The sequence below is a fragment of the Gymnoscopelus microlampas genome, assembly GCF_963454915.1.
Source record: "Gymnoscopelus microlampas genome assembly, chromosome: 17".
Classification (NCBI taxonomy): Eukaryota; Metazoa; Chordata; class Actinopteri; order Myctophiformes; family Myctophidae; genus Gymnoscopelus; species Gymnoscopelus microlampas.
Window position 1 is genome coordinate 2,210,000 of NC_139954.1, and position 21,281 is coordinate 2,231,280.

A 21,281-nucleotide genomic window follows, 5' to 3' on the forward strand; every position below is an offset into this window, starting at 1 on the left:
CTTATGGAAAATCCGTTCCCATCATTATGTCGGCAGAGGTCCAAAGTTCAAGTGTTAAACGTTTCGTGCAGATTGCTCCAAAATCCCAGGATTTCATAGATTTTAACTATTGCAGTTTTATGAAAATTATTCATCTGCCCCTAACACATACATGCAAGACTCACATTTCTTTGAAACGTTGCAGTAATGTAGAGAGTCATTCCAAATATCACTGAAACCAATCTCACTCCAATTGGCCAAAAGGGGGTGCTATAGCAATTTTTTGAAAATGCAAACTTTAAACAGGCAAAAGTCATGCCTCGTTTGGCCGAAAGTCGTGAAACTTGCTTACACTTGTGCCTTGACTCATGAGGAACACATCTATCGCTTTGACCAGTAAGCTCCGCCCTTAGATTGTCCGCAATTTTGAGCAGTTTGAAAAACACTTAAACCCAGGATTTTTCAGCTATTTGCGTGAAACTGTATCATCTGTGTGATCTCCTTTTTCACAGTTCCTTGTCTGTTAGTCCAATGGCGTCTCCCTTAAATGAGTGCCTCACAATCTCAAGGTCATCAGTTCAAGCCTCACTTGCAGACTTCATTTAAGTTGAATTGCAAACAACATGACTGTATCAATGAATACATGTGCAAATGGTAAAGATAACCTGAAATGCATATTTGAGAGTACGTTTTTCAACGTATGACATAAAATAGCCGATCTACAATCTCAATCTATTCCGTTTCCATGGCGCTCTCGCTCTCTCTCTCTCTCTCTCTCTCTCTCTCTCTCTCTCTCTCTCTCTCTCTCTCTCTCTCTCTCTCTCATCAAACTATTCCGTTTCCATGTCTCTCTCTCTCTCTCTCTCTCTCTCTCTCTCTCTCTCTCTCTCGCTCTCTCTCTCTCTCTCTCTCGCTCTCTCTCTCTCTCCTATTCCGTTTCTATCTCTCTCTCTCTCTCTCTCTCTCTTCTCCCCCCCCTATTTTTTCCCATCTGAATTATTTTATTTACTAATTAATAAGCGAATTAAAAGCATTCAAATTTGGAATTTGAACATTTTAAACATTTCAACATTCTTTGTTTAGACTTTCTCGTAGAATTCACCGGCCACATGAGAAGCGGCTGTAGAGGACACGTACGTCCAGCTCGTAGCCAGAACTCTCTTGGCCTTGTAGTAACGCGCCAGCCTGTGGACTCTGCTCTCAGTGAGAATCAGACGGAACTTGGGGTCTTTATCCTTTCTGTTATTCTCCAGGTGCTTTCTTATGGCCACGGCCTTCTTAATGAGATGGTACAGGTCCTCCGGGATGGCTGGAGCCAGCCCCATGGACCTGAGGATTCTCACAATCTTGTTTCCGGTGACCAGTGTTTCTTTGTGAAACACCTGTCCCAGCCAAGGGGCAAGTCTTAGATATTTACGATGAGGCCGACAAAATGGCCAGAGTGGCGCTGTTTTACCCTGCGCCGACCTGCGGTGTCAGAAATAATTTATTTTAACGCAAGTGAATGGGTTTTTTGACAAACTTTAGACTAGATTTTCTTACTGTAATAAAAATTGTCATAAATTCTATATGCTTCCAGTCGCTAGTTTAAAGTCTCCTTTCAATCATCAGGATATGCGTTTTGCTAAATTATGGTCCTATTTATTTTAAAATTGACGATAAAGTAGGCTATTCTCTAGGAGGGGCGGGATGATTTGATTGACAAGCATTTATACAGTCTATGGTCCCACCTGTCCCACACCAAAATAGTCCCTCAGAATCACACCAATCTGCGATGGGGTCAGGCCTTTCTTGGCCAGTTTGAGGATCTGCTCTTTGACTGCATCAACGCTTATTGTCAACCAGGTAGGAGCACTGCGCTTGTACGGGATGGCTGACTGGGACAAGCCCTTTCCGGGAGCGTGCATATGACCCATGATGACGGTAGAAGAAAAGGGCCCATATGCTATTGTTTGAGGCTTTGATTGTGTGACATCACACCATGCAAATACCCTCTGTTAGCACAAACCGTTTTCAGTGAGTGCTCTTGTCATTATTAAAAAAAGATTCAGGACAATATCAGTCACCAAAACCAGGGACATGTTTTAAATGAGTCTAATATAGTTTAAATGGAGTTTGAAGTTCAACACAGTTCTGGCATGGAATAAATGCTTATGTTCATTATTTGTCTTCCAGTGAAAAACTGCAAAGCCATAATCAGACGGTACAACGCAGTCCTGGAAGTCTATGGTGAGATCCATGAAAGCGGCCTTTGAGGAGATCGGCTTTGACTCAGTGTCCAAAACTCAGCATTGCATCCCCAGAAGCTTTTGAACCGTAGGTCAATGGCACGAGAAGGCTGAGACGCTGACCTCATGTCCAGAAGTGTCGCTCATGCCTTTACACCAGAGATAAGGCCGGGATAAATTAAATGAAGAACAGTGATTTATTGCTTATGGTATTTTCTTTGTTTGTAGAGGAGAGGTACAGTAGTTCTGAGATTTTCGGAACTACTGTACTCCTGATCTGTCTGCTGGTGAGTTTTCCAGTGACATAATGCTCAGAAAACGGTCAGACATTGACTACACAGAACCGGAAGTTCCAGACGCTGGCATGCAAAATTACGATCTCACGCAGCTCCTTCTCAATAACCCTAACGAGTCCATGACTGGTGTGTTTGATCATCTGCTCATCGCCGTTCCCCGCCACGCCGGGATTCCTGACACCATCGGAGCTTACCCAGGCACGCGACCGTGCAAGTATTTGTGTTTAAATGATCACAGGTATAGACCTATACACACATTGCAGAAATTGAATGAGCGCAGAAGAGCCCCACAAGGTTATCTCATTGGAAAGACTCCAGGCGATCGTCTGCAAACAAACATCATTCCAGTTGACCAAGTGTACACTGTGAGTCTGGCAAATTTTTATCCAAATTGGGTGGTGAGATGTCCAAAAGTGATACGTCTGTGGGAAATGCTCCCGCTATTGTAGACATCTTCAAAACAGAGGTAAATATGTGTTTTACTGGTTTACTGTTTACAGGGGTGGAAAAAGTACTCCCATTTTTTACTTAAGTAAACCGAGCCAGGAAGACCCTGCCTCCTGGATTTGAGATTAGAAATTCACGCATTTGAGGTGCAGGTCTAGGAGTGTTTTACTGTGGACACTCTAAGCTTCCTGCTGGGACTCACTTTGGTCCGTATGAAGTGCAGTCTTTATTTATTTATTAGATTGTTAAAGCTTGAATTGATAAGACTGCTAAGATTAGATTCATTTAGAGAAAACGTGTGGATTGTCCCAAATCGTTTTTATCATTTTAATTCCACACTCAATTATTCAATGTGAAAAGTTGCACTTCCTCTTAGGGACAATCTATGGAAAGGTGGATGTCACAGACGTGCAGGCAGTCTGTGAGAATGAACCATTCAGCGGTTGGAAACAATACAGTGGCCTTAGGGTAAAGTGCAACCAAAAGTGTGTTTGTTCACAAACACTTCACAAGGGACAAACAGGGCATAACAGCAGCCCCAATCCAGCTCTCCACTCACTGCTCTCACTTGTTGTCAACTGGCAGCACTTTATACCCAGCTGAGCTAATGAGCTTGGACTGCACCATGTCAAGGGGTGTTTTCTAGATCTTGAACATACATACATAAACATGCAATAAATAAATTAATCCACATCAATTATTTTAAAACTCTTAATTACTATATGTACGTAAGGCTTCCTTCAAAATGACTCTGTGCTACAACACTATTAGCAAATTAACAAACTATTAACAAATATAGTGCACTCTATATTGCAATTGCTCATACTGTGTGTGTGTGTGTGTGTGTGTGTGTGTGTGTGTGTGTGTGTGTGTGTGTGTGTGTGTGTATGTATGTATGTATATACGTATATATATATATATATATATATATATATATATATATATATATATATATATATGTATATATAGCACTAAGATAAACTATGCAAATTAACAAAAGTACAAAGATTTTTTTTTATTTTTACACAGTGCTATTTTTTGTCTTCTTTTTTTTTTGACATACTGTTCTGTTTTTTTCCCCCCTTTAACATCACTTATTACCCCTCAAAGTGTCCAAAGAAAAAAACATAAACCAAAACATTGTGCATGCTGCAAATGTTACCCCTTAAATGCAGATTACCTCAAATGTCATGAATAGGATCACAGATTAGACAGTACAATCATGTTCAGTATATGCATAGATTCAACCTACACACCATATCTAATAGGTGGTCTAACTTGTCTACCAGACCTGGTTTGATATGAGAATGTTTCAGATTGTTCACCAGTTGTCTTTGGCTGGAATACAACTGGGTGCTCTGGTGAACCTGTTGGTGTTTCACTTGTGTCACAGTCTGTTGTCCCTCAGTCTGTGTTCAAGTCAATGTCCTGTTCAACGCCAATATTTACTATTTGTACCGCCTAACTAAACCAAATTGACTAATAGTCCACACACCACATAGCATTTCAAGCCTAGAGGGAATAGCCGATCCACAAGCGCAGAGGTTGTGGGCACGCAGATCGGCCATCCCCGCACGGCAGACACTGTGTCTATGTGTGTGTGTGCACGTGTCCGCCGCAGACACCCTCCCTGCACTGGGAGGCATGCGTTAATCCGACAGACCTTTTCTCCGACTATGTGGCATCCGCGTGCGGTTAGGGTTAGGGTGCGGGTTTGGTTCGGGTTTAGTATTGGAAACGTCGGAGCGCTGCGCTGTCGGAGGAATGCGCTGTCGGACTAACGTACTGCACCCCCCTGCACTAGCAGACACACACACACACACACACACACACACACACACACACACACACACACACACACACACACACACACAGACAGACAGACAGACAGACAGACAGACAGACAGACAGACAGACAGACAGACAGACAGACAGACAGACAGACAGACAGACAGACATAGACGCGAGCAAGCCTACCTTCAGTAAGTCGTCTCCAATACGCATGGCACACAGATCTTTCCATATCATGGAGAAATAAAACTCCATCCACGGACTCATGGCTACGGCGCGTGTGTTGCAAGATGATCACGATCATGGTAAGTTTTTCTTTATTGGTTTCAAAACAACAAAGATGGCGATGCAATCAAATCACACAGCTGATCCGAGGGGTAACGTGCGCGTGGGCCGCGTGTCCTGCCTGTGGTGTGTAACAACAGGTCGTCGCCCGCGCGCGAGTGCACATGCGAGCACGAGCGGGGACACGCTTGTCTTGCCCCATGACTTCTCACCGGCAGATCTGTGTAAACTTTTGGTGTAGGGTCAGGAGCGCCCCCGCGTGTGTGCACATACGCGAGCGAGCATGTGACGTGCACACGCTTGCCCCGCCTGCTCTCACTGCTCACTGATAGTTTAGAGTCAGAATGTGCTCGCTCCGATCAAACTTTCGGTTCGAGTGGCGGTACTGCAGGTCCCCTGACTGACGTTATGGCGGCTTTAATGTTTTGTAATAACGTGTTTTGTGTGATCACGTGACCGAATCACATCATTTTTTTACTTATCTGTGGTCTAGATGAATGATATGAACCGACGATGTGCGGAAGGACCCAATCTAATGTAAAACACAAAAAAGACCTTATCCCGAGTATCCCGGTATTGGTGTTAAACGCCCTTGATTGCTATCTCGGTTTTGGCGGTGAATGTGTTAAAGGGGCACTGATTTGATATTGGATCATACCATTGAACCTCAATAATTCCTGCTTGTCCTGTGGCGGTGGGAGCTGTGTCACTGCTCTGACCTTTTCCTCATCTCCTTTGTGTGTCCCTGGACCCCCGGTTCAAACATCTAAAATTCCTTGATGATGAGATGAAGGACAATACATCCAGGTTAGACTAATATATTAAATATGAAAGACACTACTCCGATATTCACACAAATATCTTAATATGCCACATTGTAGCCTGTCTGTGCATAACCTTTTCTCCGATTTTAATTATCAATAAAAGATGATTTCCAGGTTGTTCTCCTTGCTGGCCACTTACACCAGCGTCTAACAACAGAGGAGATGGTGCTAGCTGTTTTACCTTATTTTGAGTCTTCTTGACGATCCACATAATGTTTTTTTCAACCCGGATGTAAACAACAATGTCTTTTCACCAAAAACGCTATCTGGGAAAAGAAATCCGAGATACATGTTTTTTTTTTATAAATCTGATAACATTGTAGTGGACGGGGTGGAAATGTTTCATTTCCGGGTGGTTCCTTCTCTCGAAGTCAAGGCATCATTCATCGCTTGGCGAAGAGCGCCCTCTAGCAAAATCACTAAAAACACCATGAAGATGTAATATTACGTCTTTGGTAGTGAAGCGTTGGATTTGAGATGACGTCATTTTATGTCCTTGGCAGTCAATGTGTTAACTCATTGACTGCCATGGGCGAGTACACTCGTCCGTTGGCACTTGGTCCACAGTTTCCAAGCACAAGTTTGACGAGTTTGGGGTTTTCAGTGGTTTCCCACAAGATGGCACTGTTCTGCAACTTATGAGCCATCATTTCAGGCTCGGTGACATCTAGGAGATCACGTGATCACAAGATTTACTCCTCCATCCACTTCCTGGTTAGCGTATTTGGGGAAATGTCTGTATCTTGCTTTCCTTTTTCCCCCTTGCATTTTTGGCAAGACATGGTCTCCCCCGATCATTGGTAATCACGGGTTTCACTGTGTTCCTCCGAAAAGAAAAAAAAAAAAATGGCATGGGGATAAAAAAATCAAGGTTATTAGCTATATCTCTGCTGTCCGGTAGACCAGCTAACTCCAAAATGTTAATTTTTCAGGAAATTACAAAAACAAAACAAAAAGTGGAATTAGGTGGTTTTGTTCATCATTGATAAGAACAGCTGAATGGATCTCCAAGCTCACAATGAGGTTGTAAGTCAAAAGGGGGTGGAGCCTGAAGTCAGCAAAAAAACAGCTAACTCCTCCCCTTTGGTGGACTTAGCTGGTTTAGCAGAAAGTTTGAGGATCCAATGGAGTTAGCTGGTTTTGTCAGAAGCTTATACTTTTAATTGGTTCAATATTTTTTTAATCAACACATAGACGTAAAGGGTTTTCAATAGCACTGATTTATGGGAAAAAAATGCAAAAGCAGAAACATTTAGTTAGCTGGTTTCTAGACCGCTCGTCTATCATTGAGCTGCTCTAACTGAAAAGTGCTATATAAAGTTTGTTGTTGTGCATTTTTTTAAAAAATGCAAACAGCTTTCTGGGGGCTCCTTGACTAACGCGCGTCGCAGCGTTAAGCCTTTACGTTGACGTTGTCAAAATGTAAACAACACCGGTTGGACGTGGGACATCATATTATGGAATATAAAGACTGGGGTAAAAGTTAATAATTACCACCATGCTCTCTGAAACCAAGACAATGTTGGCATATGGAACAAAAGTGCGTTCTCTTTCGTCATCTTTGTAGAAGGTGAGTAACTTAAGTAATTAATCTAATGCTGACGGAGGTGGAAAGTAACTAAGTACATGTACTCAAGTACCTGCTGTACTTGAGTAATTTTAAGGTATTTTTTACTTGACTGGAGTATTCCAATTTGCAGTACTTTTACTTCTATTCCAATACATCTCAGAGGCAAATATTATATTTTTACTCCACGATAATTATTTGAAAACTTTAGTAACTACTAGTTGCTTTGTAGATTTTAATTATTATGACAAAACATACATAAACCACTTCAGCCCTATTTAAACTTTGGCTATTTGAAAATAGCCGATCTAGCTCAAGTGATGCAACGCGTGTTGATTTTAGCCATGGACCCCCATCTGAAAATGTTTTGTGCCAGGGACCCCCAGAGAACATTTGTCTTAAAAATTAAAAAGTATAAAAATAATGTTCAAATACTGCACAAAAATAGCAGCTTGCATCACGGGTGAACTGGTTTTAGAGTATTAGGTATTTATTGTACAATATGGTCAAATTGGACAATATATAGCTCTGTTTTCATCATGTGTATCATGGGTGCAGCCATGGGTGGGCCATGGCCCATCTACATAGAAAGCTGGCCCACCCAATCGATTTAGCAAAATAATAATATATTTTAATACATTTGAAATGTTTTGATAATAAATTGGTAAAATCAGGCAAAAATAAGAATGAAATAACATAACCCTAACCTAACCCAAACCCTAACCCTAAAACCGACATAAAGTTGCCAAAAACAGAAAAAAAAATTCAAAATTCACCCAAAAAACGCAAAATGAGTCCATGAGTCCAGGACTTATTATTGTATCCAAAGCCACTGTCATTTGGTATTGTACAGTATGGTCAAATTGGACAATATACTGTAGCTCTGTTTTCATCATGTGTTGGGTGCAGCCATGGGGTGGGCCTGGGTGGGCCGTGGCCCACCTACATAGAAAGCTGTCCCACCCTATTGATTTTGCAAAAAAAAATATATATATATTTTAATTGAATTTAAATGTTTTGATAATAAATCGGTAAAATCAGGCAAAAATAAGAATGAAATAACATAACCCTAACCTAACCCAAACCCTAACCCTAAAACCGAAATAAAGTTGACAAAAACAGAAATCAAAATCCACCCAAAACTGCAAATTTTTCACCCAAAACCGCAAAATTTCGCGCGCGCAAAAGTCCAAAGGAGGGTTCCCAAAGCGAATCCAGGCCATTTCCACCACTGGCTATATGAGCTCTTTGATTCTGTTCCAGACCTACAGCATTTGCACATGTCGCTGATTGGCCACATTAGGCTCTTGATCTCCAGATGAAGCAAAGACTGTAACTTTGAAAAAAAACATCCTTTTGCTTTGGGATTTAATCATAATAGACATCAGAGCAGACAGATGTCTTCTATGTATGACTGGAAAGGACTCAAAATGGCCTTGGATGCATTGGAGACCATGAACTGTGTCTCCACTGATGTCAAGCAATGCAGGGTTCTCCTTTCTTGCTAGTGTCTCCACTCCAGTCTTCTTCCCTCTCATCACAGAACAGTTGTCCAAAAGAATACTGACGACTTGAACGACAGTTAAGGCTGTAGGACTCCAGAATAGCAGTCAATTCCTTTCTGAGGGTTGATGCATCTGCAACATGTGCTTTTCTTGAGGCCAAGTGATGTGTCACGACTTTCACCAAATCCTCGTCATGAAATCGTACCAGAACATTGAGCAGTCTGTCCATGTTCTCATTTGTGGTCTCATCAGCATTTAAAGAAACAAATCCTGTCTCCATCTTGTTAGACAACTCCTTTTTTTATGTGAGAGGAAATACCATGAGTGTACATAAAGGACATTTGTGTATTTGATACACTTAATCTTGACAGTGCATTCTTGTCCTGTGCAACACTCCATATCAACAATGGGTTGTGTGACAGTAAATGAAAGGTCATGTTCTGCAATAAAAGTGCAGATGCAAACCTTATGATTGCACACACGATAGGCTCTATGCACAGCAACCATATAGAGGATATGCTCATGCTTAAAGTGAATGGCACATCGAGTGGCAAAGCGAGTGGCAAAGCAACATGCAAAGTGAGTTTAACATTGTTTAATGTTGTTTAATGCAATCAGATTACGGGTCCATTTGGTTCCATTTGTACACTCTCAGAGTTATGGGGGTCCTTGCAATTAAAAGGTTTGAGAACCACTGTGTTACACTTAATGGAACGGAGCCTTCATTAGTATCATTGGTAACATCTGTGAAGGAAGTAAGAAGAAGCCCAATTTCCTTCCAATATGGCTGCTGTGCATAGACCCTATTGGTCATTGATTCGCGTGCCTCCTTGCATGTTGTTGATGCACGCGGTGGCACTGTAGTGTGTTGCAGAGCACGAACAACAGCTTTGTGAGCCGGTTCATTATTATGGCGGCAACCTTTTTGCCATTTTTGCCATAAAGCAGTTTTCTACACACACAACAAAAACATGCTCCTGGTTCTCTGACCTTTTTGCACCATGACCTGAACGGCTATCCCGTTTCAACATATCCATTCAGCCAAGCCCATCTCCGTTCATCTTTGACTGTGCGGTCAATGGCATTCACGTCCGAACCTTCTTTTATTACTAACGCCTCCATGATATCGCTCGACTACCGCGACCACGTGTGGGAGTCATTTAATTGCGAGAAAGAATGCAATGTAAGCTGGATAAACCGCCGCCTACTCCCTTGGAAACCAATCATGGTACCGTCCCAAATGAAACACCGCCCAGTATTTGCATTGGTGTTACAGGTACCAGGGTATGGCACCAAATAACATATATTTGTGACCTGGGAAACAGGTTAAAGTGGTTAAGAATAGAGGCAGTCTTTCCACCGAGTCCTCTCAGCTATGATTTATTCAAAACATATATTTTTACAATACATTCCCTGTCTACTGCTGCATTGTCCTTTTACTTATTATTTACCCAGTATATAACAATACAACATATTTTACTCAGCATATAATAATACTGTATATTTTACTGTCTATTTAGACATATTGACATTTTCCTTATTCATAGAACCTTCAAAATTACATCAGAATCAAAACAAAATACAATAAACATTCGCTCTGTCATCTGCAATCTACAATACATTCAAAAGAAAAACCTTGTAACCTCTGTGTCACTCTTATTTTCATTACCACTTCCCAAATCCGTTTTGGGTAATACTGTAACTTGCATCTAAACTGCATTTTATATAAATATGCTCTAAGTGTATGTTGCTCCTCTACTGTACACTTTACAGTACTACCCACACTGGGGTTAAACGCATGCACAGTGAGCACTGTTGTTCAGATGAAAATATGGAGGGATTTTATAAGTCGAAGTCAACATTGGTAGTAGAGGATGGTTTGAGGATGGCTGCAAACTACAGAGTACCGCCAAAGTTTGACAAGCCAGGCCATATAAATTAGTAGGGCAGTTTGGCTCCCAGAGCACCCAAAAAACACATCTCTGTAACCTGTTTTTTTTTAGAACCCTAAAGGTGCTTAGTTATGATTTCTTCTTGTTGCCCTGGTCAATTAATGGCCCATGGGTTTAATTTGTAACCCTTTCTTACATATATTTTCAAAATATTACTACCCCCTACCCAAACCATAACATGGAGAACACAGAGAATACCATAACTCTTGAAGTAAACAAACTACAGAGACAAATGAACACATTTTTCTATACTAGACCATACCCGTAGGGGAATATGAGCACCCAAAGTGGGCAGTTTGGCTTATGCGCTGAGAACAGACAGTTTATCAGGGATCGAAAGTGAATTTGTACTGTAGTCGTGTCCCGTCGTGGAGGCACAGAACACACACAAACACCCGTCGGCTGTCAGCTTGGGGAACAACTAAAGAAACAACAGCTGACTTGCACAGGAAAGGACACCCACATCTGTAAACCGTGTGATAAGAACCTCACTTTAGGTGACTTGAATATACACCAGCATGTCCACACAGGAGAAAAACCTTTCCACTGGAAACAGTGCGACAAGAGCTTCAGTCAATTATATAATCTGAAGACACACCAACAAATTCACACAGGAGAAAATCCTTTCCTTTGTAAACAGTGTAACAAATGTTTCAGTGAGTTAGGTAATCTGAAGAGACACCAGAGTATTCACACAGGAGAAAAAACATTCCTCTGTAAACAATGTGACAAGAGTTTCAATAGGTTAGCTCACCTGAAGCTCACCAACGAATCCACACAGGAGAACAACCCTTCTTCTGTAAACAGTGTCACAATGATTCAGTGAGTTAGGTAATCTGAAAACACACAAGTTTACCCACACAGGAGAAAAACCTTTCCATTGTAAACAATGCGACAAGGGCTTCAAAATACTCTGAAAAGACACCAGCATATCCACACAGGAGAAAAACCTTTCCACTGTAAACACTGTGACAAAAGTTTATGTCATTTAGGTAGACTGAAGACACACCATTGTATCCACACCGGAGAAAAACCTTTCCAATGTAAGTAGTGTGACAAGAGTTACATTGAATCTTGTAAAATGGTAAATGGTGCATTTATGTAGCACTTTTATCCGAAGCGCTTTACATGGATTGTGCATTACATTCACCCATTCACACACACACACACACACACACACACACACACACACACACACACACACACACACACACACACACACACACACACACACACACACACACTCATACACCGATGCAGGAAACCATGCAAGGCACCAACCACCAACCTGCTCATTGGGAGCAATTAAGGGTTCAGCGTCGTGCTCACATTGTAACTTTACTTTACTTTATTATGGATCCCCATTAGCACTTGCCTAAGCATGGCTATTCTTCCTGGGGTCCGTCACACCCAAATACACATCATACACAACAATGCTACAGATACAAACACAGGCAATAGTCCACCTACAAAAGTTAAGAAATACATGTCAGACATTTTACAATATTGTATATTTCATGATCAAAGGGAGAAAAGGGTTACCCATACCTCTTACAGTTTTTCTTTTTTTAATACAATAAACAAGTCAATAAAATGATAATGGCTAACCACAAATCATTAGGTTCATGAAATATTGGAAGATACTGTTTTACCATCATTTTGAATCCTTCTCTTGTATTGGCTTGAATAATATAACCTGGCAATGAATTCCACCTTACAATAGCTCTATACATAACCGTTTTCTGCATACCAAAGTTATCACTTTGGGAAAATTAAACCTTCCATCTATTGCATGTCTTGTTTGATATTCATGATGTGCACAATGTTTTAATAACTTTTTATATAATATCTCTGGAGATTGTGTGACTTTTATGTTTCTGATGACATTTAAAAAAAAATAAGTTGACCTTTGAATAACAGACAGCCATCTCAGACTGTCATGCATGTCTTTTACAGTTCTGTAGGGACAATTTAATGCACAGCATGCAGCTTTAACTTGTAATTTCTCCATATCCATCATTGGGGCACTAGACCAAAATACAAAACAATAATCAAGCTGTGACAGAACTAAAGCTTTTAAGACCTGTCCTGACCCTTAGAAATTATTTGTGTAACTGAAACAGCCCTTCACATTGTGTGTGGTTGAAAGTAATACCTAAGAGTGTTGTCTCTTGTACCTGGTCAATGGGAATATTGTTTATATTTAAGTTCAATTTTGGTTCAGATATCATCTGATACTTTGATCCCATTAATATAGACTTTGTCTTACCAACATTAAGTACAAGTTTATTACTCTTTACCCATTCTATTACTAACTTTAATTCATTATCTAAAATAGTATTTATCTCATCTGTAGTTAATCCTGCAGCATATATGGTCGAGTCATCTGCATACATCGAGATTTTATGTAGAACTAACGGAAGATCATTTATAAAAATTGACAACAATACGGGCCTTGAGCAACTTCCCTGAGGAACTCCACGATTAAGATGACTGACCTTTGAAAAACTACCATAAAAAACAAAACAACTGTATGCTTTCTGTTACTTAAAGGAGTAGTTCACCCAAAAAAGTACTTATTTTCTATCAATTGCACACCCCATGAAGCCTTCAATTCATGGATTTATTTTTGTTTTGGTCGCATTCCTAAGCCAATAATTTGATGACCGACGGAAAGATGCTAATGTATCCGGTAGGAGACACACAGTAGACTCTTTGTGTCTCCTACCGGAAATATACCCGGTCATCAAATTATTGGCTCAGGAATGTGTCAAAAACAAAAATAAATCCATGAATTCAAGGCTTCATGGGGTGTGCAATTGATAGAAAATAAGTATTACTACTCCTTTAAGTAACTCTCCATCCAATGTAATGCAGTGACAGTGAAACCATATTGTTTAAGATTATCTAATAACAAAAGATGATATTTCAAATCAAACACTGCACTAAAATCAAGTAAAACAGCCCCCACCAATCTTCCATTATCAATCTCACATTGCCAATCATCTGTGTCACGGTCGTGCAAGTGGAGTGACCAGGCCTGTAGGCATGCTGATATTCTGTATTTAACTCATTTGAATCAAAATAAAGTTGTATTTGTTGAAAAATAATTCTCTCCCTTTCCTAAAGCTGGTAACAAGCTTATAGGGCGACTATTTGTACCAGAAAATGGTGCAGCTGTATGTTTTTGTAAGTGGCAAGTTTTTAGCTATCTTCCAAGCCTGAGGACAGAAGGATGTCTCAATACTCAAGTTAACAATATGACAAACAGGGACAGCAATGCAATTGGCAACCAAACTGAGAACATTTAACATCTACATTGTCAACCCCTGGTGGTCTATCTTTACATTTATTAAGCAGACACTCAACTTCATTAACGGTTACTTTTGCTAGTTTAAATTTACAGTTATTGTTATTCTTTGAGTTTTTAATTAATGTAGTTGAGGGATTTTGCATATTGCTCCGTAAACAGTTGATCTTAGAATAAAAATAATCAATAAAATAATTGGCAATTTCAACTGGTTTGGTCAAACATTTTCCATCCACTTCAAGATAAGATGGGCAGGATTTAGGTTTTCTGCCCATCATGTCATGTACTAGCCTGGGACCAGACAAATCTGCGAGTGCAAAAAAAAATTACACTCTGCGATTTGGGTCTGGCACCGCTCCATAGAGAATCCATTTCTTGCTCCAGAAGACGTGTGTGACCAATCAGGGCCCAGTATTTGAATATGGGAGACTGTAATTGGTAGTTGGTTGTAGGTCTAACCAATTGCGTCGAGGGCCATTGTTTTGATGAGGGCCATCTTCCATGAGGACGTTTTTTTTCCCCAAGGGGCGGGCCCTTGGAAAAAAAAACGTCCTCATGGAAGCACCAGACTCATATCCACGCAGTGATATAGTCTGTCTACGCCAGGCTAGTCGTGTACTACATTCCACATTTTCTTTTTATAATGTTTCAAATGTTTTATTTTGTTCTCATAGAATAATTGTTTTTTTTTTCTTTTTGTGTAGAGCTGTAACATAATTTCGTAGCCCCTTTTAAATTTGCCAATCAGACTAAAAACTTGATAAGATCGCTGACGCTGCTTGTTTTGCTTCATCTCTTAATCTCATTGATTCTCTTAATTCAGTGTCCAACCAGGGTGATTTCAAATTCCTTACTGTGTATTTTCTAATTGGAGCATGTTTTTCAATAACTTGTAAAAATAATACAGTTTACAGTTTACATTGTAGGCATTTATCAGACGCTCTTAATCCAGAGCGATTTACTGTACAGTAAGCAAGGACACAAGATAATACATCATAATACATCATAATGCACATAATACATCAAATGCATAACAATTGTAATTTAATAATAAAGTAATAGATAGTAAACCAATAATCTAATGATAACTAATACATACGTAAGCCAGGAACCTATCATCAGCCTGCATTGAAACTATACACACTATAGGATGCCAGGCCAACAATGACCTGGCATCAGTCACATAACATGCTATCGAAGTTACATTTTAGCCTTTGCATAATCCTGCAAGGTCGTTTAATGTATTAAAGACTTATTAAGAAGTGCATCGTCTGGATTTTCCTTGTCCAATACTTTCTTCCAACATATGTTTTTGATATCATCAATAAATACTTCTTCATTAAATGTTTTTATTGATCTCCTATAAACAATTTTTGGTCCTGATTTAGGCGCCTTTGCTTTTCTTACAGCTACTACTAAATTATGATCAGTACAGCCCACTGGTATGGATAATGCTTTAGAACATAAATAACTGCAGTTTGTGAATATTATGATCAAGGCATGTTTCACTTTTACCACCATCTTTCCTTATACACACTTGTGTTGGTTTTTCCACCATCTGTATTAAATTACATGCTCTAGCAGTTGATTGAAGCTTCTCTTTAAGTGGGCAGTTAGTCGAGTTCCAGTCAATAATTATATCACCTAAAAATGTGTTTCATGACCAAGATCACATACTCTATCTAACATTAAACACAGTTGATTAAGAACATCCATATTTGCACTTGGTGGTCTATAGACATATCCTATAAACGTTAAGGCACTAGGTGGGCCAAATGCTACACCTGTTTAGTCTTCTACAAATAATTTACAATTCAAACAGTGCAGTTTTACATTTGTTAACTTAATGTTTTTCCTTTTGAACCATTTATCTATGAATCAATGTAAGGCAATACATTACAAAAACACATTACAAGAAAACAACTTATTACAGAAACAATGTACCCAATGAACACATAAAACAAAAAAAATCAATGAAGTTTTAGGTCTCCTATATGCCATTACAACGGAATTTTCTTATGGCTTGGAGCAATAAAAATAAGACAAAGACACGATGCCAGCAATATTTAACCCCATTGATTCCGAAAACAGAAATTAAAGGAGGCGGACTGTTGTCGGCAATACAGATTTGCTTGCCAGGAACTGTCCGCCCCCCTTTTCTCAGACTGGGTAAGAGGTAAATTACTGAAAATGGCAATGCCAACTCCAAACAGCCCCAAAGACAATGCCAGCACTATTTGACCCTACTAATTCCGAAAACAGAAATTGGTCTAAAGGTCAGGACTTGTGCAGAGCAGTGACAAATGGTGATTGGAAACTTCCCAAGCACATACTTTTATGTGCCACAGTCCGTCACTTGTACCGCAGCAAGCAGTTGACAACCATTCTGTGGAAACTGGGCCACTGCGAGTTATATGATTTTGGGTTGGAGCTGGGGACTGCCCTGGCAAAGGCCATTGATGAAGTGTCGACACACCTCACACCCTCCATCATCACAGGGGATGGGAATGAGGTATTCCACAACGAGTGGGACAACCTCAACAAATTCACAACAAATGTCCATGGCTCAAATATAGTTAACAATGCTGGCGGCTTCATGGTGCAGGAGACAAAGCCTGGTGCCACAAGCAGTCAGGAGAGGACACTTCCTACATATGTCAGGACCATGGACCGACGACTGAAGCTGGACGCACCCGAGACCCTCCCTCCGCTAAATATTGGCATCAGAGTTGGCCCCAAGTTCCATGCAAAAATGCGTCCTTCATCCCTCCTGCTGAGAATGACCACTAGTTCAAGGTCTGTCTTCAAGTGTACTACATTTGGATGCTGAGCAGGTTTGGGTGTTCCTTGTAATACCTATGCATATGTTTGAATTCATGGTATAATTAATTGAAATTGGTTTATGCATTATATTGATATGGTGAAATGATGGTTTCAGGGTGATCTCAAGTAATGAAAAGCAGAAGGTGCCGAGTTCGGGCGGCTTCATCTCTTCCACTGGTGTTCCCCCCCAAAATAACTAGACTATCGACTATTACATGCCAATCAACCAGCCCATCACACAGTAGGAGGTGGTGCAGGAACTACTGAGGCATTCTGAGGAAGCCACAGCTGCGGTCGGTCAGAAGTACACGATCAACACCTTTGATCTGGGCGTGTGCATGAAGGCCCTGCCGATTGTCTGGAAGTTCCCGAAAAAGTACAAGAGCCACATAGTCCTCCTAGGGCAGTTCCACACTGCCATGAACTACCTCGGAAAGGTCACTAATCAAAAGTGCCATGGTTCAGGCTATGCTGAAATCCTCCTTGAGGCTCAGCTGGCCACAAGTGGCTGCCTGAAGAGTGTGCTAAGTGGAAAGGCATACGCCAAGGCCCTCTTCTGCTTCAAGACAGTCTGCGAAGCACTGGAGCGACTGCTGCTGGAGCGCTTCATCGAGGAGGAGGATGTCCAGCTCACACCTGAGGCTCATGGTCCTCGACCATGCTCTTCAGGATGACTCTGCCCTCAATATAATCAGATATTATTTGGCATACCAAGACAAAGTTTGCAAAGGTCATCTTGGTAAGACTGCGATGTTCTGGCTGTCTGTCATGGACCACGGGCGGCTCATTTTAATGCTCCTCTATTCCGTGAAGACCAACAATCTGGTGCTTTTCCATAAATGTAATGGGGACATGGCGGACTTGTTCTTCGCATTTGATGGTCAGAACTACTCCAGGAACTGGGTGAAACCATTTCTGATGAATGGTGGGATGGAGCTATTGATCAGATTAATACATCAACATCCTGTCAATTTAAAATCTTTCATAGACTTCATTACTGCAAATCTAAACTTGCCACGATATATCCTGGAATTGATGATAAATGTGACCGTGCTCTATCACCAGCTAACCACACTCTTATGTTTTGGTCTTGCCCCAAATTGGTACATTTCTGGACTAAAATCTTGAACATTTTGTCTGTTATTCTTTCGGTCCGTCTGGAGCCTTCACCCCAGATAGCCATTTTTGGAGTTCCACCAGATTTCCAGCTTCTAACCACAAAATAAATCTAATATAGTAGCATTTACCACACTGATAGCGAGACGCATCATTTTGTTAGGATGGAAATCCCCAACCCCTCCTTCTGTTGCTATGTGGCTTAAAGATGTCATGGGTTTCTTAAAATTAGAAAAGATTAAATGTACAACTAGAGGGTCAACAGAAAAGTTATTTTCTAGCTGGCAACCATTTATTACTTACTTTGAGAACCTGACAGTACATCCAACGGGCTAACTGTCATATATATTTATTTTATTTTATTTTTGACCAATGAGGACCTAGACCTGTGTGTGTCTGTGGTGGGATGTGTGACTGGTGGACGGCAATTTGTGACAGCATTTCGACTCTATGTTGCTTACATGGGCTTGTGGCGCGTGGTTTGCATCTGGATAATCCATCTTGTGTGTTTATTTTTGTTTGTGTCCATTTATTTTTTCTTGTGAATATTTTTTTTATTTTATTTATTGTTTGTTTTGTTTATTGTTTATTGATTTTTTTTATTGTCTTTTGAAAAGGAAAATATGACAGCATAACAATATGGGAGGAGGGTTGGGGAAAGGGAGAAAATGAAAAAATGTCTAACTGCCAACTTGTTAAAATGTCAACTCTACGTAACTCTAATAAAGATACTTATTAAAAAAAAGACTACTACAGGTAATTTAAATAAATACATAAGTAAATATTAATTATGCGTTAATGCAACAGCATTGTTCCCACTTCATCAGGTACCAGGTATGGTTTGAGGTCTTCCTCACCAACCTGGAACTGACTCATCCTAGTGCCACGGATCCCATGAAGAAAGGAGCCATCGCTGTGGCGCGCTCCCTCATTCCTGGTGCCCTGAGTGCTGTAGACAAGACCATGGAAGAGACCTTCATGAAGTTTGCCAAGTCCTCAGGTATTCATCAATAGTCATGATGCGCAGCTTGCGGAGCTAGTTCAGGCAGGCAACTCAAAGCAGAGCGCCAACCTGATCAGGTGACTAGGGTTACATGGCGGCTTTCCGACATGTCGCCTTTCCGACGTTAACGAACCCTATACCTAACCCTCACCCTAACCCTAACCGCACGCGGAAGCCACTAGTCGGAGTGGCGAGATGTCGGCATGGAAGACGGTTACCGGTGACTAGTCACATGCACTCTTCTCCTGATCTGGGCGGTTATTTAAACTTCTCTGCCTACCTGTTCATTCTGGCTTCTCTCTATGGCTGTGCTGTAATTGTAGTGTGTTCTATGCTTCTGTGTTTTAATTTGCACAATATCCCCCCAGAAGCACCTGTTTAGTTTAATGCTCTGGTGCAGTGCTTGCACTATATGCTTTCCTGTTTCAGCTCATCCAATGCCAGGATCAGAGCAACCTGGCCTTCCAGCTGCTTGTCAAGTCACATTTACGGGAGGAATCGCTTGATCTTGATGAGCTGATGTGCTATTCCCTTTCACCTGTCCCTCACTCCCTGGGCACTCCTGATGGGTTCTTTGCGAAGATTAACAAAGCTGCCATGCTGCACTTACATTTGGCGGAATATGCTGGACCAGATGGTGGCCAAGAAGAATTTCATTTTCTCCACTGACTCCTACCAGCCTGATTCCATCAAGGCACAGGAGAGGCTGAGGCGCGGATCTTCGGAGAAGTTCATAGTGCAAGGTCCAGCCACCAGGAAAGCCCAGGACTTTAAGTTCTGTCTGGGCAATGAGGATAACAAGCGACAGCTCTGCCAGTTGATGCTTAAGTCGGTGAGACGGGAAAACGGATGTGACTGGCACTCTGTCCTAGACTGGGCTCTTATGGCTATGAACTGTATGCACAGTGTTCATGGTTATCAACTGGTATTTGGTCAAAAATCCTAACCTTCCCTCTGTATTAGTTGATAAGCTACCTGCACTGGAGCAACAGGTAGTTCATATAGTGAACAAGACACAGACACTGACAACGAACAGGAGAGTGACTGGGAGCAGGGGTACGTCCACTAGTGACTCAAAAGGATGTGACACAAACTGAAATGGAGCACACTGTCTGTGATGATAACACTGTTCTTTCTGCCAATGTAAAGTTAACCCTTTAAGACCTGGAACGCATCTGTGTCACTTTTAGATTTATTTAGGCTATTCAAAAATAGCAGTGTGCACACACCGAGTGCCGCACTATGAGCTTGTAGATCTGCTATTTTTTTTTAAATCTCTAAAAAAAAATGTTTTAGATTTTTTTCCAAAAAATGTTTTGAATCGCCTCAGGTCTTAATGGGTTAAAAACAGGACAGACTGCAACCTTTATGAAAAGAGATGAAAGTGTTCCATGTAGAGCTAAAGTTCTATGCAGAGCAGGAAAGGCCACAGGAGGGTACAACAATTGGTATAACCTGCAACTTCTTGAAACTGATGAAAGTCATGGTCAAGAAGAGGCAGTTGATCTGTCCTGTGTTAATAGTCTGAGCATTGAATCAGAAGTCAGGGATGCTGATGTGGTAATAACAATAGACATTTGATCCAGCTAAACAATAATGATGTTTTTGAAGAAGTTGAAGATGCAGGCCAAAAGTGTGTTTCCACCCGATGAAAATACTGAAAGGGTATTGTGCCCAAAGCCAGACTTGTAGCCAGAGGTTTTGAAGAGCTTAATATCCAACAGCTACAGAAAGATTCACCAACCCTTTCTATGACGTCCTGGATGTTCTCATCAAACCTTCGAGCCTAGGAGCAAGCCAAGTTCAGAGGTACCACCCAGAAAAGTATTTCATCTTTGCATTGACGCCCCAACAAGTTCGAGAAGTATGCATATCCAGAGACTTCCTACCAGGTGGCAGGAGGGACTACATGGTTCAAATTCAAATGAGGTTTTGTTTGTCAGAGACGAGTTGTCCTCAGGAGGACAATTACCCAAACAGTCTGTGTATACAAGTCAACGGGAAAGGCGCCTCTGAATCCCTAAGGTTATTGCTAGCTGTGATGTGTCAAAATCAGTGGAAAGTCCATTCTATGGACATTAAATCTGCATTTTTGCAGGGCATGGGGTTGTCAAGGGACATTCATGTCCATCCACCCCCAGAAACAGACAGTAAA

The 21,281-nt window shown here is 41.0% G+C and overlaps 1 protein-coding gene across 1 annotated transcript; it reads right to left on the reverse strand.

Moving 5' to 3' along the window:
- Positions 1 to 1,058: 1,058 nt before the first annotated feature.
- Positions 1,059 to 1,897, reverse strand: LOC311065181 (small ribosomal subunit protein uS15-like; the record flags this gene model as incomplete). Its single annotated transcript, XM_084085398.1, has 2 exons — positions 1,710 to 1,897; positions 1,059 to 1,361 (listed from the first exon to the last, which is right to left on the reverse strand). Exons 1-2 carry the CDS (start codon positions 1,893 to 1,895, stop codon positions 1,059 to 1,061), a joined length of 489 nt encoding a protein of 162 aa, XP_083941524.1. The 5' UTR covers positions 1,896 to 1,897.
- Positions 1,898 to 21,281: the final 19,384 nt, after the last annotated feature.